This window comes from Athene noctua, chromosome 1, assembly GCF_965140245.1.
Source record: "Athene noctua chromosome 1, bAthNoc1.hap1.1, whole genome shotgun sequence".
Classification (NCBI taxonomy): domain Eukaryota; kingdom Metazoa; phylum Chordata; class Aves; order Strigiformes; family Strigidae; genus Athene; species Athene noctua.
The window spans coordinates 140,440,751-140,459,108 of NC_134037.1; the positions used below are offsets into that span (position 1 = coordinate 140,440,751).

Consider the following 18,358-nt stretch of genomic DNA (forward strand, 5'->3'; position numbering starts at 1 on the left):
TCTAGATTCTCAGCATGTACAAAGACCTGCAAATATTTAACTACTTTTAATTTTGATTCTTTGTTTCAGTGAGGGATATGAAAACAGTATACTCTAGCAGAACAGTATTTATTGAATATCACTTGTATTCCTATTTACAACAAATACTAATCATAAGATTTCAGGATTCATTTCACTTTTCCAGCTAGCAATCTGTAAAACATTAGAGCTCTTCTGATAAACTCCAGAAAAATTAATCTCTCTCCCTGTCTCCCTAACAGGCAATGTTTCACTCATTAGAAGATACTTCCAAGCAATCCATAATGAGGACTAGAGAAATTTTACCTCCTCCCTTTTTACTAGGCAACTGAAAGCATAATAATCTCCAACAATTTAAACAGGTGTCATGAGCAGGTAAGGACTAGTGTTCCACTCAGAGTTAATTGCTGTAATAACATCAATAAAAAAAAAAAAAAAAAAAAAAAAAAAAAAGACAAGGTAAAGAAATAAAAAGCCTACATTTGCCAAAATAGCCTCTCTCCATATGCATTCGTGCAATACCATGCTAAGTTCAATGTTTGCTTTCTTGAAACTCTCTCTACATTAATAAGCTTGAAGTATTCTTTTACAGTATTCTGAAGTGATTACCATACCTGCAAAGTCTACGGAAAAAACTATCAGCTGAATACAAAAGGATGCTTCTATCCTGTCTACATTCCGTTTACATAGTTTTGGTTTTGTTCTTTGTTGTTGGGTTGTTTTTTTTTAACTCTACAATGCAAGACAGTGAAACCTTTTCTTTCTCACCTTAGAGTTAGCCTTTTTATTACAGAAGAAATCAAAACATGATGACCATTATGAAGCAGCCACCCACAGGGATTTTGCTTTTGAAATTAAGGAAATCTCACTCACTGCTAAGAGAAGCAAAATTCTAGCATGGACAGGCAAAACATTAAGATTTCATATATCAGTATGAATGACACTGTCATGCCAAGAATTGCAGTGCTATTTTTCCAATTGTTAACCAAATCTCTTTTCAGCCAGATTCCCAGAAAATGCTTGCACATTCAAATATTTGGGCACAAACAATTAGATACTGGAAATCTTATAAGGCAGATGGTTTTATAAGATTTCCAGATTAGGTCAGTTTGTGTAAATATCATGGGTGTATTTGGAACCAGATCCAAACCAAAACTCCAAACAATTTAATCATGACTATTTTAGTCACACATAACACTAAACAAACAATTAAGCCTTGAAGATATAAGAACAGTCCTCCTCTGCGGCTTTGTGTTGCCACAGATAAAAGATTATAAAACTTATTCACTTTTGTGCATAGGAATGTAATCAGACTTTTTAAAAATTACTATCAACATATACATATATTTCTTTATTTGTTTATAGTTAGACTTTGTTAGAAGCACATCTGTTTAGTGCTAGAAAGTAGTAAAAGAAATGGCTTAAACTACCATTTTCAGATACTGAGTGTTTCACAAATCGGCACATGAAGTTGATTATATTATTTTCTTTTTATTGCCAAGTATACTTTAAAGTAACAAACACTGACATATATAAAAAGATGGAAAGATTTATATTGCTGATGGCTACCAGTTGTTTGCAAAGAACTAATTTAGTTTTCACTTTTACAAGATCACTAACATTCACTTTTTCCACTTAAATTTTTTAGAACCACTGAAATGAAGAGTTAGAGGTTCTGAAGAATGAGAGGCCAACTACGAACAAATCCTTCCATGTTTAAACAAGCTTTTAGCATACACTCCCATAACAGTAACTCAAAAGCATCCAACACTCAAAAAGTTTATTTACTGCAGCATGTTTTTCTTAAGGAATTCTGCTAAGTTTAAAATATATTTTCTGTGACATTTGAAATACAAAGTCACAAAGTTGCCAAATGATTAAGTTGGCAGCTGCAGAGGGACACAGATTAGTAGGCACAAAAGTAGAAGCATGCGCATATCTTTCTGAATTTAGGGTTTTAAAAAGCCTACTTCTACATGCTGAGCAACTTAAAGAGTATTATTGTAGTTTTCTTCCCTCTCTTTATTTTTCTTGCTTTTTTTAAGCATAAGATACAACTTGAGTAAAACACAAAATCTGTACTACTTGCAATTATGACATTAGGTCAATTTCAAATCATGAACAAACAAAATGAAACAATACAAATGTGAATTTAATAAAGTACTTAACATAGATACATTTAATGAAAAAAACCATACCTTCAGGTTTTAAATTTCTATTTCACATATATCTGAAAGCATGTTTAGTTTTCTGTACAAGCCACTCAATACAGTAAAATATAGTATTCTATCTACAAATCCTGGTTTTGTCTTGCATAGAAAAAATATTTTTCTGTTCCTTTTCCTGACTTGCCCTCCTAAAGAACTGAGGGTCAAATTGCACCTTTTTCAACTCCCTGTTCTGTTCTGGAATCTGTGGAGTTGCTCTAGCCAAAGGAAAAGCCAAAAAGAAGTCTATACAATACTCTCCTTCACAGACTGAAATGGACAGTAAGCATAGCTCCAGTATGTTTATTATGACAGCTCTGTCCACTAATGGTTGTTTGAACATTGCAAGACAGACAGGAAACAAGTCTCTCTACTCTCAGAATTATAAAGAGAGGAACTGAACATGACTGTGCAGCAGGTTATCATGACTTCGCCATCCTCTCTCATCAACTACCTCAGACTGGTGTCAGAAAATAGAAGATGTTGAGAGAATTCACTCCACATTGTTGGTGGAACCTTTCTGGTGTTATGTAGTTTTCATCAGTTACATAAAACTAATCGCTTGAGTTTTTTGGTTTGGATCTTTTTGTTTTGATTTGCATTCTCGTGCTAAGGCTCTGACCAAAGCTGCTTCAAGGAGGCTTTAAAATTTGCCCTTGCAAAGAACTGTGGTCCACACAAATGGCAGCGATTATCTTTGTTTCCACAAGGAAATAGGGTTTGGGGTTATCTTGCAGGAAATATGTAGCACACTATTGGTTTATGCTCTTTCTAGAGAGTTAAGCAACCAAAGAATGGTTTGTCAAAAAAAAGCACAGGGACTTTTTCTTCATTGGAGTTTTTTTAAAAGCACTTTGTAGGTAAAGAAGAGCACTATGTGCCCTCAATAAGCAAGCAGTGATTTCACTAAAGCAATAAAAGATACTAATGCTCTTTGAGAACATGGCACCTCTTATTCAAAACTCATTTGCTTACAAAACCAGATCTTCTGAGGGATATCCCACTGAGGTCAGAGTCGCGCTAGAGAAAATCTTGGCCAACAGATCCATGCTGTTCCATGTGGTTTTCATCTTCTGAGTCAGTAACATATCCAACTAAGTTATGTTATGCAACATTTTTACAAAACTTAATGTCCATCCAGAGATGGTAAAATCTGACGCTGAGAACAGTGACTCCATTTCAGGTCATACAGAGTTAAAAATTTAAAACTTGGTGGGATATTAACTGACAGAACTGAGTTAAGAGGTCTTAATTGCCACATACTGCCAATGTCAAAGGTTAGAGGTTAGTCACTATGCAACAATCTTGAGGATGATTAACAGTACATTTCAACATGTCATAGAACAGAGAACATGGCAGATGAAAAAAGGATCAAGTGTGGAGCAGACTGCCCCTGCAATAGATACAGATTCGATGAATCCTTTATCTGATTTTAAGCCTTGTACTTTTAACACAATGCTAACTTGCTAAGGATGGGTTACTTGCTATTTTTTTCTTACCACAGATGATCAGTTATCATTCAACTTATTATCATAGATTAATAATTTTTCTTCTAGACACTAACTAGAAATATATTTGAATCCAATCTCCACTTAAAATTATAGAAATGTACACCATGGTCATGTGAAGAACTGTTCTCACCATTTATACAAATCACAATAATTTTGGTCCAGTAAAGGTAAACAAACTAAGAGCACCACTTAAGCAATTTTTTTTTCTTTTTTTTTAAATTTCAGTAACTTTATTGCTATGCTAGATTGCAAAATAGAAATCTGCATATAGGTAAATACCCATACTTTTATATGACTGTAATGTGATTTAAGTGTTTTTAAAACAGCTGCTCATGACTGTCAGTGTATCTTTAGAGTTGAAGTACATGGAGATACTCAACCAAAATGAACAATACAACTCTTAAAGGCAAGTTCTCTTACAGGGGCTAAAGGTAAATACATAGGTGGTACTTTAGTAAAGCCTGACAACATTTCACTAAAATGGAGGGCATATTAAAAGTAAAGAGAGGAATCAGCTAATTGGACTAAACAACACTTAACTAACCAGAATTTTGGGAGACGTATACCATTACTTTACACAAAGACATGGTAAAAGCACATCTCACACTAAAGTAACAAACATAGAATATATTCTAAACGTAGCAAGACAGCAACACCATTGCACTAAGTGGAAAACATTATATACTATGTTAAAGAGTTTGTTCAAACTTTGAGACAATGTATGTCAAACAAGAATATTCAGTTACTGAAGAGAAAACCTGAAGATGATGAAGGCATTGTGGTGAGCACCATACGCTTTTAATATGCAGGTGGATTAATACAGGATATAGGCTTCTTCTAAAGTGTTCTTCCTTCCCACTGCACAATGGGTGCTGTAACTTTGGTTGCTGACACACAGAGAAAATAAGTTGCATGATAAAAACGGTGCTAAAATCACTCTGTGGGCAGAACACTTTGCAGGCTCCTCCATGATTAACTTGTTTCTTTGATTTCTAACTGTAGGAAACTGTTTACTTCTTTCTTGATTGAGAGAGCAAAATTTAAGCCTAAACCAACTTTTATTTCAACTGAAAAAAACCCCCTAGTGAAATTAAATGTGTGGACATCTAATAATCCATAACAATTTTCTAATAAATATTAACACTTTTTAAAAGGTGTTTTAAATTCTGGTTGGTGATAAAGACCCAAATTTGCTTACGGAAAATTTCTGAAGCTTGAAAAAGGTTAGTCCAAAACATTTGGGAGGTAAGAAAAAGGTCATATTGGCTACATGGGATGGGTTTTTTTAGCATAATCTATGTCTGACATCCAGTTTTATGATATCAATAGGAGTTTTATTATCAACACGAAAACAAGCAGATTCAAGATAAATTAGGCAGCTACAAATTTAGACAGAAGTTAGACAGATAGTGGAAAATAAAGTTTTCTCAATAATGCAAAGATACATTTAAAACCTCTAAAATCTGTAAACCAGATGTAGATGCATCCCAAACACGGGTGCACAAAGTTTCTTCTTGGTTTTACAAAACATTGATGAGTTGAATGGGGCTTCACACATGTAAACAAAGACAAAAAAAAATTCTTCTGTCATAAAAGGAAGAATACAAAGATAACACCAAAATGACAGAGCATGGAAAACACCTGTATCAACAATTTCAATAATTGCAGCAGATTAATTTTACTTATCTGTCATGAGGTGCTCAAAATGCAATGTAATGTAATGGTGCACTTAACTGAGAAGCTACCCAGCACTATGACTTCTCTTGAAAGTGCTACTTGGTGAGTCTTCCTGAGCTTCCTACCTACTGTACCACTCATTAAATAATTACAGCAAAACAAGAATATTATAAAAAATATTTTTTTACTTACAACAGAAAACTAATGAAAGCTGTACTGTATCTATATCAGGAAGTGTAGCGATAAGGAAACAGAGGAAAAAAAAATTCAAATAGCATTAAAACAAGGCATCATTCCCCGACCACAGCATGGCAAAATACTTTACTTGTGTTTGACCAACTGTAAACCAAGATATTTCCTATGATTTAACAAAGTTTCTTTCAACTGATTCAGATACAAATGAAGGTAGAGCTAAGGTCATGGGTTTAAGGAGAACAAAGGATCTAGTGTGGAATAGTAAGACTTCTAATTCAGCATGTAGACATCTGACTAAATTTGCACTCAAGACAAGTAAAGACTTGCAAATTACTAATTTACGTAAATAAAAAATCTTCACATTCAGAACTATTACTTCCAAATTTTAATTTCCACTGTCAAACTTATTTCAGCCACATCAGATAACTACATGGAATTAAATCATGTTCATCATAAAAAATAGTTTTCTGTTACGTTACCTGTCACTAGCACAGTTACTTGTTGCTGTCCAGTCATGTTGAGGATTGACTAGGATGCCCCAAGACAGGAACACAGAGGTTGGGGTGAGAGTGCCAACTACCAACTGCAGAGGCTTTTGAGTCTTGTTCCGACCTACATAAGAAACATATATTCCAATTACAAGCTAGTTTCTGTCTCCTGCATTATGTAGGGGGAAGTTTCTGCAGTTTATTAGTAAATGAAGACCTACATCTCTTGTAAACTGGAAGGGAAAGGTACAACATTTCTCTCTCTTTTTCACAGTCACTATTTCTAATGTATAATTTAAAAAAGGAGGCAGAGACAGCATCTGTGATCTGTTTGTTGACTTCTCATTGAGGCAAATGAAACACCTGCAAGCCAACTGAGCATGAACACAGGAAAGAAGTGCAGAACAATTTTGGCATAAAGGAAGGGAGGATGCAGCCAGCAAGCATCAGGAGCACAGATTAGGCTACTGCTTTAGAAAGCAGGCATCAGACACACAAGCCTCAAAAAGACTACTTCTTAGGTCCCCTCTAGACTTCCACAGCATGTATTTCAACCTAGGAAGAAACTGGAAGACTCCACTTCCAGACTTGCAGATCCAGGGTAAACCTAAAGGAATTCTTGCTGTTATTTGGTGGGTACAAGGGAGATTGGTTTACTAAACTTTGTTTTGGTTTTGTCTTATAAATTTTCACTATTTCTCTTTTTTAAGCCCATGTTCCAGTTAAACTTAATTTTTGAAGATGAACAGTGGGTGGTTTGGGTATGCTTAGTATAAGAATATGCAGATTAACTTCAAAGCTCTGGTTACTCTTGGACTCTTGGACTGTGTCATTGAAGCTGTTACATAGAGCTCAGAACATTAGGAAGTCTCTCTTTCCATATGACAGAAATAGTAACTTCTTGGCAGGATTCTCGGTAACGCTGCAATTATGTCCATAGATAATTCTTACTTTCTACAGCATTCTTCATCGAGAGTAAAATAAAACCTACAAAAATTCTTTTTCTTTTAACTGTAGGCAGATCTGAGTCAGTGTCTGTATATGGGGGTGTTTTTCTCTTTTAACCACCTACTACACTGAAAATGTTCAGCTTTTGCATGATACTTAACTTTAGCTTTGCCCTGAATGAAGTAGCACAACTCTCATGTGGAGAGAGAGCTTTCTTTAAATGAAGTTTAAAAGCTTATAGTTGGAAATGAAGAAATGATCTAAAGCAACTATTTTGAATCTGTAGTTAGTGGACTGCTACAAGCCCAAGGACAACCTTTGGTGTTTGAAAGACGATTAAAGAATATTAATATATTCTTCATACCACATTACATAATTCAAAAATCTAAAGGATCTGTACCTCCTCAAAATGTACAGATCACCACATTTCCCTAAAAGTTTATAAGCCACTAATCTAAGGGTTATATTTTTCGCTGTTATGAAACATCAGACTAGCTTTCTTTTCATGCCTTTTGAAACCTTATATCTCTTGACTTAACAAGCTTCAGTGAAAGTCTGATTTGTACTTTCAACCAATGTATGAGTGTGCATTTAGAAACGTTAACCACGTGGGTTTTTACTTTATATTGGTGATGGATATGTTGCCAGAAAAACACCATGAAGAAACAAAACGACTCTCTACCCTTAAGAGGAAGTATGACATGCTTAAAATACTGTAGAACATATGATACTTCCACAGGCACAAACATATGAATAATTTTTTTTTGTTTTCTGGACCAGTTCCTATACTCTTTCTCTATTTTTATATAAAAATGTAAAACAAACATTCACCAAACTATCTGGCATGTCTGCTATTTATAGCAAAAAACCCTTTCTTGATCGCTTTTTGAGGAAACATGGAAAATACGTGAGTTTTAAGGAAAATAAAAAAGAATCTCTCATACAACTTGAAATCATACTGGTTTTCAGGAGGACACACATATGATTTTGATTATGGCTCTTATTATGCCATTAGTTCCCAGTTAGAAACTGCAATGATTTACACACTGTAAAACTAGAAATTACATTTGTGATCATCTAGTTGATCTATATGAACACAAACCACATAACTCCCCTGTATTAACTGCAGGTGGAACTACAGTGTCTCTTCTAGAAATGTAACCAATCTTTATTTGTAAATTTAAAATTGCAGCAACTGAGACTCTACAAAAATTCTTGGTAATTTGTCCAGTTTAACTATTCTCACTACTAAAAAGACTTGCCATATATCTAGCTAGCATTAAACCAACAGCTGTTCTTACACGTTTGTCTGCAGGACTGAAAAGTCAATTATCTAAATCTTGTTCCACAAATCAGTTTCTGTAGGCTGCAGATACAAAAATTAATAATGTCCAAATAGTGCATTGGCTTTTTTGTTGTTGTTTTGTGGTTTTTGATGGATGTATGTTGCATCTGAAAGGTAAATCACTTTTCAAAATCTTTCTGGGCACACTGTTTTACATCTGGTCAAAAGCAAGAAGAAATTAATCCTAAGCACTTACCAGGAATTTAAAAAAATCACATAAAGATCACAGAATCATAGAATGGTTTGGGTTGGAAGTGACCTTTAAAGGTCATGTAGTCCAATCCCCCTGCAATGAGCAGGGACATCTTCAACTAGACCAGGTTGCTCAAAGTCTCGTCCAACCTGGCCTTGAATGTTTCCAGGGAGGGGGCATCAACCACCTCTCTGGGCAACCTGTTGCAGTGTCTCACCACCCTCACCATAAAAGATTTCTTCCTTATATCTAGTCTGAATCTACCCTCCTTTAGTTTAAAACCACTACCTCCCATCCTATTGCAGCAGGCCCTACTGTTTATAGTATATATACACTATCAGTTCATTCTTTGCAACAGTCCAGTGATCCTGAGCAGTCATGTCCATATTAAGTAAGGAATTAGAAACAGTGTTAATGACATGATTAAAGTCATATAGAAAGTTTTTGGAACAAATGAGGATCAATTTCAGATTTCTGCTCTGCTATGGACGGTGTTAGCTAGAAACATCCCTCTTTCCTTAACTCCTTGCACACCACACACGTGCACGCTACCATTTTCCCATGAGAAATAAAGAGCATGAACATGTCCATAGATGAAGGAATCCTTACTGGTAGTTTGGGAAGAGTAACTTCACTACACCAGATCATTGTATTTCAAAATTTTTACTTTTTTTGCATGCACACCTCTTTAAACATCTGAAATTAGTATTCTAAATTTCAATTCTTATTTCTAAGTACTTTTTACATGAATAATCTTCAGGTACTTTCTCATGTTTTGAAGACCACATGTGTAACTAATTACTGATTAGGAAATACTGTCCTACATTTTACCTTCCCACATATGGAATTTGTGCATCCCAGACAGACATCTACATTTACAAATACCTTTTCAGAGAAACCCATTAAAAGATTCTGTCTTCCTTTAATTACTTTAAGAAAAAGATGCAGTAATAGTAAAATACCTGAACAGGATTTCTTGTTATTTGATACACGCGCTGGTCTTACGGAAACCAAATACCGTGGCTCTGCATCTGTAAATGAAGAAAGCAGCTATTAGTACAGATATGCTATTTATTTGAGAAAGAGATTAACCCATAATTAATTAGAAAAAGTCTAATATTCAGTGAATGTCTGACACATTATCCAGTCTTTGTGATCTTTATGCACGTTTCCTTTAAGGCTTATTTACCAATCACTCAGAAATATTCTAGCCATTAGGAAAAATAATACACCCATGCACAAAAGATTTGAAAATTCATTTTGACTTGGACACAACAAAGAGGTGAGCACGGCAGGGCATACATGTAACATTTCAATGCAAATGGTACTTGGTAAGTGAAGGGAATTGAAAATCCAGATGAAGAGGTGATGGCAAAACAGAAAAGTAAAGCGGATAAAGTAAAAAAGTAAAAAGCACAAAGCCTGAGGAGTACAACCAGAGATAGTTACTCCTGAGAGAAGCTGGAGGATCTTTTCCTACAATACATTCTGTTTTCTGTATCAGGCTATACAGCTTAGTGTTCCTGTAGTAAGTAGTTTCCCAGTAAAGAGCCTACCTACTGCAAAAAGAATAAAGAAAATGCATTGATCATCTCGGAGCACGTATCCCAATAGACTAAAACTAAATCATTCAAGATTTGCATGATTGTCTGGTTGCAGAAAACAACACAAATGTAAGACATTCTTAAGACAGTCTCCACATTGGTTACTGGGTTGTTTTATAATTAGGTTTACATACTTTTCCTAGAGATTTATTATGAGATTTAACTATTAAGTGCTTTGACAGTTTTGAATACTCTTTATGAAAGTAAAGTTATTACTAATATGTAGGAGCAAGGGACTAATATTTGTGTAAAATCCACAAAGGGCTGTGACTTTGACTGGGAACTGTTACACTAGAAATAATGTTGCATGCAACAGGACAGGAACAGTTTAAGTCATTTTCTTATTCAATAAATTAATCTGAGAGACAAGTTGTATTTTCCAGACTTTCTGACATTTATATTTCTTTTACTTTTAACCCAGATGTATTTTTCTCCAGGAAAAATAAACCTTTGCAAAATATTTTTTTATATCTTTACAGGAAATAATCTCTTTCCATCTTAAACTCCATTTCAAATTTTTTTACACCCCTTCCCATAAAAGGTTCAACTGCTTCATTTCAAAAAGCTGACAGAAGAGATCATATTACACAGGAAAAAAAAAAAAAAAAGAGGGAAAAAAAGAAAAGCCCTTCCAAATACAATTTTTCAATTCAATCATACCCAAATGGCCTAAGTTTCTTTTAAAGTACACAAGCATTGCAGCCATTCTAAAGGATGCAGAGTCATCACTAGCTGGGTGTCACTTGTCAGTCAGCTTGGAAAACTTCTGGAAATACTAGCCTTCATAGGAAATAATGAAATGAAGCAAACTAAGTTTTACACAAACTCTTAACACATATCATAGACATCTGATGCAGTTTGGATGACACAAGCACACATGGTAAGAGGCCACAAGTTCAGATACATTCATGTTTCTGGCAGTAAAAGGCAGATAACTTCACCCTGCAGCTTAAAATAATAACTGCTTTGATTAAAACAATGTTGAGATGGTGATTTTAGTTTGGGGAATTCATCTTCAGACAGATTTTCCCTTAACTCTTGACATCAGATGTCAGAGATTTCCACCCTTCGTAATTATTTAAAACCAAGCTCTATTCTGACTGAACTGCAACTCTAGAAAAGAAGACATAGGAGCAGGCAAAAAGATACCCATAGGTAGAATCTGGCTCACCATATATTGATCAAAACTATTTTAACTATGTGGTTTGGGGTTTTTTTTTAATAATTTCTCCAGGCATAATTCTTACTCTAGTTTAGATACATTTATCTAAATCTGTATTTATGGATGAGAGATTGAATTTCCTGCATATCTCATTTTAACAGATACATTGAAGTCTACAAATTAAACAGAACCACTGAGAAATCATTCTATTTTCTCTCACATCCAAATTTTTGTAAGGAGAGAGGAAGGAAAACCAGTACTGAATAAATCAAAAGCTCGCTGCACTACTTAAAAGGCTGTGCCAGTGTAGAGAAAACCACACTAACTTAACTTCACTGATTCTATGCAACTAAGTCACTGGAAACCCATACTATGGGTGTACTTTAATTGTTTAATTATTGCTTTTTAAATGGGTTTCAACCCCACCCAATATAAACATAACTAAGATGAGCATTTTAAACAACTGCTTAAAGCAGTGTGAAAAAAAGAATGTTAAAAAGAAAGAGCAACCCTAAAGTGCAAATATAATTTATATGTCATCATTTACAAAAAATGTTTTTTAATGTTTAAGGCTGCACACAGTTCTTCTAGGATCTGTGCAATCCTCTGGACATTTTTTGTATCGAGACCTAAAACCAGAAATAAGTGACACTTTAAAATAATTTGTTTTCCCTGTACTTTAATTCCATTTTTCTGCTGTGCATTCACACCTACTTGTGAGACTGTTAAAACAGTATTGAGCAACCTTAACTTCCAACAGAATTGGTTTCAAGCATCAACTTGAAAGCTTGTGAACTGCAAAGTCAGTCTTCAAAACTGCAAAAATTTATTATTTCATCAATAAAATGTCCAAAGGTTATGAGAGAAAGCTATTGAAATGGTCTGAAACAGCTAGTTTTGCTCTGGTCCATCACTGGAAAAATTAATTCTGGCTGAAGTCTGAAATGACATGAGTAGCAGTGTAGAAATAGGTTATCTGTTAAACAAAACGTGGTAATAAAGAAATACTCCAAAGGTCTCCCTGCACATCTCAGAGCTACAAAACCTGGTATTTGTCAGGAATCATTAGTTCTACCAGGTGTTTTTATTCTGCAAGAAAGTGCTCTCAGCAGGAATATTTCATGTTAGGTGCTGTTCATTAAGCTTTTTTGTGGATTTATCAAATGTTGTCTTAATAAAGAATACCTAACATCCCTAAATCCCAGAGAACTCACATCTCTTATGTTTATAATACAATCCATAAAAAGAAGTATTTAGGAACACAGGCTAGGACTAGATGTTGAGAGAGCTCTGCTATAAAACAGGAAGGTTTAAAAAGTACCACTTGTCCGGTGGTCCAGAAGCACTGAATTTAAGACAATATTATGATCATTATAAGTAAAATCAGAATTTGAAATTATCAGAGGATTACATTCAGTATGTGGGATACAACACTAAAATTCTGAATTTAACTAAAAATATATCTTAACTTAGAAATATAATTTGGTATTCCTGAACAGAACCATCCAGGTTCCCACATAGGAGTACAGCAACCATAGTTGGGATGCACAGTATCATAGCATTATGAACAGACTGAAGAATACAAGCCTCGAAATGCTTCTATTCAACAGACATACATTCTAGATCTGAGGAAACTGAAACCAAGACAGGTGAATAGCTTGCTTAATCTCATATAATGAGCCCTGATTCAGATTTAGAAATGGAAGTTCTCTCTTAATTTTCGACTGCAATTCAACATTTCTTTTATTAAGTTTAGAAGACCACTGAGTTTTCACACCGATTCAGTCCTCTTGCTGAGAAATGTATGTATCAGTCATCATCACAACACAGAAATCATCTGATGCTACTACACCTCAATTCATTTTCAGGGGCTTAAAACATTGCCTCACCTATTAAATTCTATCAAGTTGCAAGAACTATGATCATCTGTGTTCCTTTATGATGCCTAATCCATTCTGCAGATCTATGTCTATAAGAAGCAGGAATCTCAGGGAGAAGTGAGTAACATAGGAGGAGAAAAAGAAAATGCTGTGAAATAACTGAAACCTAAATAAAACCATAATGTATCTTGTGCTACTGCATCTTAATGCTTAAGGGATAAATTAAATTGCTGAAATAAGAGGTAAGCAGCAGAAAGGTGACCGTCAGACCCATAAAAATAAGGAGTTCTGTGTGTCATTATGATTCACAGAATATATCAACCATTTACACTGAAATATATTTAAAAGTGAGAAGTGCATTTCTAAAGTAAAATGATGACCTCAGGTAAAAGCAAATCAAATCACAGAGTATAGACAATCCTGTTTACAGCTGAGTATTTCTTATTTTGTATGAACTGTGTTTATAAGAAAATGATAGTTACATAATTAATGTTTAAATATCTGGGCACAGATCCATGAATCCAGCATCTGCCTCCAGAAATCATTTCAACATATATCAGTCTATAACTGAGATACATATGATACAGATGCAAGATACAGATCTGTCTCAACCTTGTAAGGATTCAGAATCTTGTAAATGAAGGATCCCTACAGAATAGTGAAAACTTTAACAAGTTCAGTTTGAAATACATTTGCAAATCTGCTGTGAAAATCGTAGCCCTTTCTTGCTGAAGACGTTCTTGAAGGGCTGCTACTTGAAGACCAGCATAATAAATCCACTTCTTTGAACCTGTTACTGCCTAGCCCCCTTTATTATGGCTGAAATGACAAATGCCATGGCTAAAGGCTCCTCTCAGCTGGCACATGACTATTTCTTTACAAACCCCTCGAAGCTGCAGGTCAGAATTAAAGTCCAAATAGTGACCGCCTTCAATTCTTTAGCCACAAAGTACTATAGGAAAATGCCCAGATGTACCAGAAGAGTGCTAGCCAACAAATCCATGCCTAATTCTTAGTTATAATTCCCCAAACATGGGTTGCTTTGACAATTCAGTTGAGAGATGTCAATAAGATGCCAGAATTGCTCTTTGAAGTTTAAATATCCACAGCTGATAAAGCAATGCCACTTTGGACCAAAGCACAACACTCCTGCAGGCACATATGCCTAACCAAATGATTTTTGAAGCAGGAGGGAGGACTAGTCACACACCTGAGGCACCAGTATTTGTAAAGCAATTGTATTTGTATCTATTAGCATTCGATACATACAGCAGACAGATGCACTTGTGTTCAGTACATATTTTTACACCCTTTTCTCCCACTTCTCAAAAATATTAGACAGAAGCATTCAGTCACCTTGTTTTAGCTTTTAAACATCGAGGCTACTACAGCTCAATGAATCACCACCAGTTAGATTAAATAGTTTTCTGAACTCCTTCAATTTCTCAGCATTTTTTCATTCAAACAACCTAAAAGACAGACACACTACATGTACACACAGGTACATCTACAACTTACAAGAGAAAAAACATTTCAAAGACTGCAAAGTTGACACAAATAAACCAGCACTTTGGTATCATAAAAGAAAAAAACAATTGTTTAACTAAGATTCTGTAATGTTAATGAAATAAAATTATTAAAAGAAAAAAAATTCTACTATTTACCTTAACAGCTTCAGGAGACAACCAGAATGTAACAAAAACGCGTCACTGACACATCAAATACAGGAGAACACTTAGTTCCACACGCCATGAGCTAGGCTATCAAATCGATTACAGCTAGCATGCACTGCAAAATGCCAGCAAATTCTGCTTATGTTCAAGTATACTGTTTTAATTCGGTTCAGGGTTCAGCCAGTACAGAAATACAGTTGAAAGCAAAACTAATGAACTTACAACAAATTTTAAAATAAAGTGTTAAAATGCATTAGAGTTTATAGACCAGTGGATTCAGAAATCAAAACAAATTATATTTTAGCTTCAGACCACAATTCCCTAATCTGAATTTAGGGATTGCTAAAGATTTACTACGGGATGTTGTTAAGAGCAAAGGCCAAAGGTGGAGAAAAGGAAGGATCAAAAGTATTGTCATGTAACAAGCATGGGAAGAGATAGAAAGGGGGACAAAGGGGCGGGTGTGAATGAACATGCTGCTGGTCAGCATGACTGTCTAGCTGAAGGTGCAGCTGCTGACCTCCAGGTCCCTCAGTCCACTAGGCTCAGCTAACATTAGCAATAAGAATCTGTTTTTTTGGTAAGGTATTAGAAAGCGACATACTTCTGAATTACTGTTTTAATGTTAATTATTTGGCATCTTGAAAACCATGTGGTTAATATATCTGCACATTTCTGGTAATTGATCAGATATAAGAAACTGCACAGCAAAATCTTTTAGCTAAACTCTAGCTTAGCTCTAGCACACAGCCCTAAATTACATTTTCTAAAATTTGTTCAAGGTGGTACTAGAATTCGTCCCTATATATACGTATGTGTGTGTATATATATATATATATATATATATATGCAAAATTCACCCTTAAGCTATTATGGTTGTTATAAATCAGGATTGCCAATAACATTATACTCTCACACTGTACAATCTGGTTCATAAAGGAAAAGTCAAAGCATGGCCCAACTCTGCACTGGTTTTAGAAACTGAAAAGCAAATTAATTTTGTTCACTCTGTTAGATAATTGTTGTTTATTTTTACAAAATTTTCCTGTCTCCACCCAATTTTTTAGGTTCCTCCAATAGTACCAACAAATCCAAGGAGGCTGACTTGCAATCTTCCAAGCCGAGTTAGAAAAATCCAGCACAAATTTTTCAAGGAAATACTCTTTCTTTACAAGTCATACAGACTGAACAAATTTAGATAAACATTTAAGTCAAGCTCAGAACTTTTGGATGGTCCTATTCACCTTGATGAGTTTACATTTTGATATCTTTTGACAGCCTGAATAGCTTCCATGACCAATAATAATGTTGCTTACTTTCATGTAAGCTCATAAAGTACACTCAGTAAAAAACACATGTTGTATCCTGATAAAGAGGCATACTTCTTTGAACCAAACTTTAACGTGGCCTCGTCATTGTCACTCACCCTTCACTGTGATTCAAGTTCATCTGTCTAGCAATGCATGAAGCTGCTCAAATTTGTTGCCTGCATGAGCTCATTACAAGTTCAGGAAATCCAACAAAATCCTCTTCCCTTTGCACATGCCCCCTGCAGGCAGTTCCAAATTCATGGATAATATTACATAATTGCTGGCTTGGTTATTATTTTAGTTGCAAAAAAAAGGAAAAACAAATATTTAAAGAATCACTGCAGTGAGGTGCTAAATATTTTAATGGATAAAATGTAGGCAGATGTCACACTTTCTACAAAAGCCATATACCTCTCCTGGAAATCCTAGGAAAGATCACATCCTTATCAATATCTTTAAAAATGTATACACATATAAACACATAATTTCATAAATTAATAAATCTGCTGAGTTCATTGTTAACAGGGTCATAAAAGGTGCGTGACCCAACAGAGAACTTGACAATAAATTTAATCTTAATCAACAATGACAGGGTTGGAAATATGGAAGTCATGGACGTCAGATATATATTATTGTGTATATTATGTCATCTGTTAAAAAAATAGTCATTGCTTCATTCCCCATACTCCAGTTCCAATTGAGGACAATGATCCCAAACAGAATATTGATTCTGCTGCTCCATTAACAAAACCAGGCATGCAGAGCTAAATTAAAGAAACGTCTGCAAGGCAAGGACAAATTGTATTAGTTTTGGTCTAAATAGGCCACAATGTCTTTTCACATTTGGGAAAAGCTTCCTCCACATCCTGTTCAGTAAAAGGCACAACCAACCACTGTTCTGGGCAGCCTGTAAAGTTCATCTGCTTCTGTAAAAGTCGGATAAGCCAAAGCATGAGAGGACCAAGAAGGAGTTCTCAGGGTGAATGTGAATATTTTTATATAAAACAAGTTGTTCTGATTATGGGCAAATATGTGGAACATGCTGAAGACCTTCTGCAAAGTGTACAGTGGCACTTGAATCATCAGAATGTCTAGAACATGGACTAGACAATTTTCAGTGTGAAATTTTTAAAACATGTTTTAATATGAAGATAGCATACTAGGCTAATTGCATCACATGTGAGATATACTAGGAGTACAAAGATAATGCCAAATTTTTCAGCAATAGGGTCTAGGGGTCTTGTATCTTTGGAAAGTATCTTCAGAGTATTTTTATTGTCCCTCTATCATACCTTATTTTTTCTAACATCCACAGAAAGTGTGTGCTGAGCTGCATTCTTTGTCTGCCAGAACTAAACCTAACTATTGTTCCCTAAAACTAAGAACCATCCTGCAGTTCCTCCAGTTTGTACCAGCAGCTGGTCCCTGAAACTGTGAGGGGTGCTAGCATCTTTACTTCTGCCACACAGACCACCCTAAAGTAGAGCCAAAAGCACAACTGATGTTTCTTGCTTTAGCTTTTGCTCTGTACACACTTTGAAAGTACAGTCTAAGCTGCAGTTTAAGGTGGTGTTTAATCTTAATGAAATAGGAAAGATTTTCCAAACTCTGATAAACAAGTCCACAAAACATATCATCTAATCTAACATATAATCTAATCTAATCTCTTAACTAAAAGCAATAGCTCCAACAAATGTGCTGTAAATTGCCTTAAATAAATGATTGCAACTTAAAGTACATTGCTGTTAGCTTCTTTTATTCCTATCCTAAGATGACATTTTCAAAATGCTAATCTTTATATTATGTTGCACATTGCATTTTTAGTTACTGCACACTCAGAAGTCACAGTCACAAATTCATTGTTATTAGGAAACCAATCAACAACTTCTATTAGCATGAGTGAGTTAAAATTTTTAAGTTATTCTCCTTTAAAATATTTTTTAAAGGAAAAGGAGAGTATTCCCCAACATTTCTGCTTTTCTCTCTCTCCAGATACACCAGAGAAAATGCATTCATTTCATTCCAGGCTGTATGTATCATGGGATTTCTCATCTCTGTTCACTGGAACAAGATTTTGATTGCTTAATGGTAAGCTTTAATGAATATGCATGCAGCTAGCACTCTGATGCACTGAAGGATGAAAGAAA

The 18,358-nt window shown here is 34.9% G+C and overlaps 1 protein-coding gene across 12 annotated transcripts in view; it reads right to left on the minus strand.

The window, feature by feature from the left end:
- ABI3BP (ABI family member 3 binding protein) overlaps positions 1 to 18,358 on the minus strand; it is a 192,773-nt gene that overhangs the window by 114,838 nt on the left and 59,577 nt on the right. For all 12 annotated transcript variants that reach the window (XM_074898200.1, XM_074898258.1, XM_074898193.1 and 9 more), the window contains exons 3-4: positions 9,545 to 9,613; positions 6,088 to 6,220 (exon numbers count right to left, since the gene is read on the minus strand). In XM_074898200.1, the coding sequence (XP_074754301.1) occupies positions 6,088 to 6,220; positions 9,545 to 9,613 (202 nt within the window). The remainder of the gene's footprint in view (positions 1 to 6,087; positions 6,221 to 9,544; positions 9,614 to 18,358) is intronic.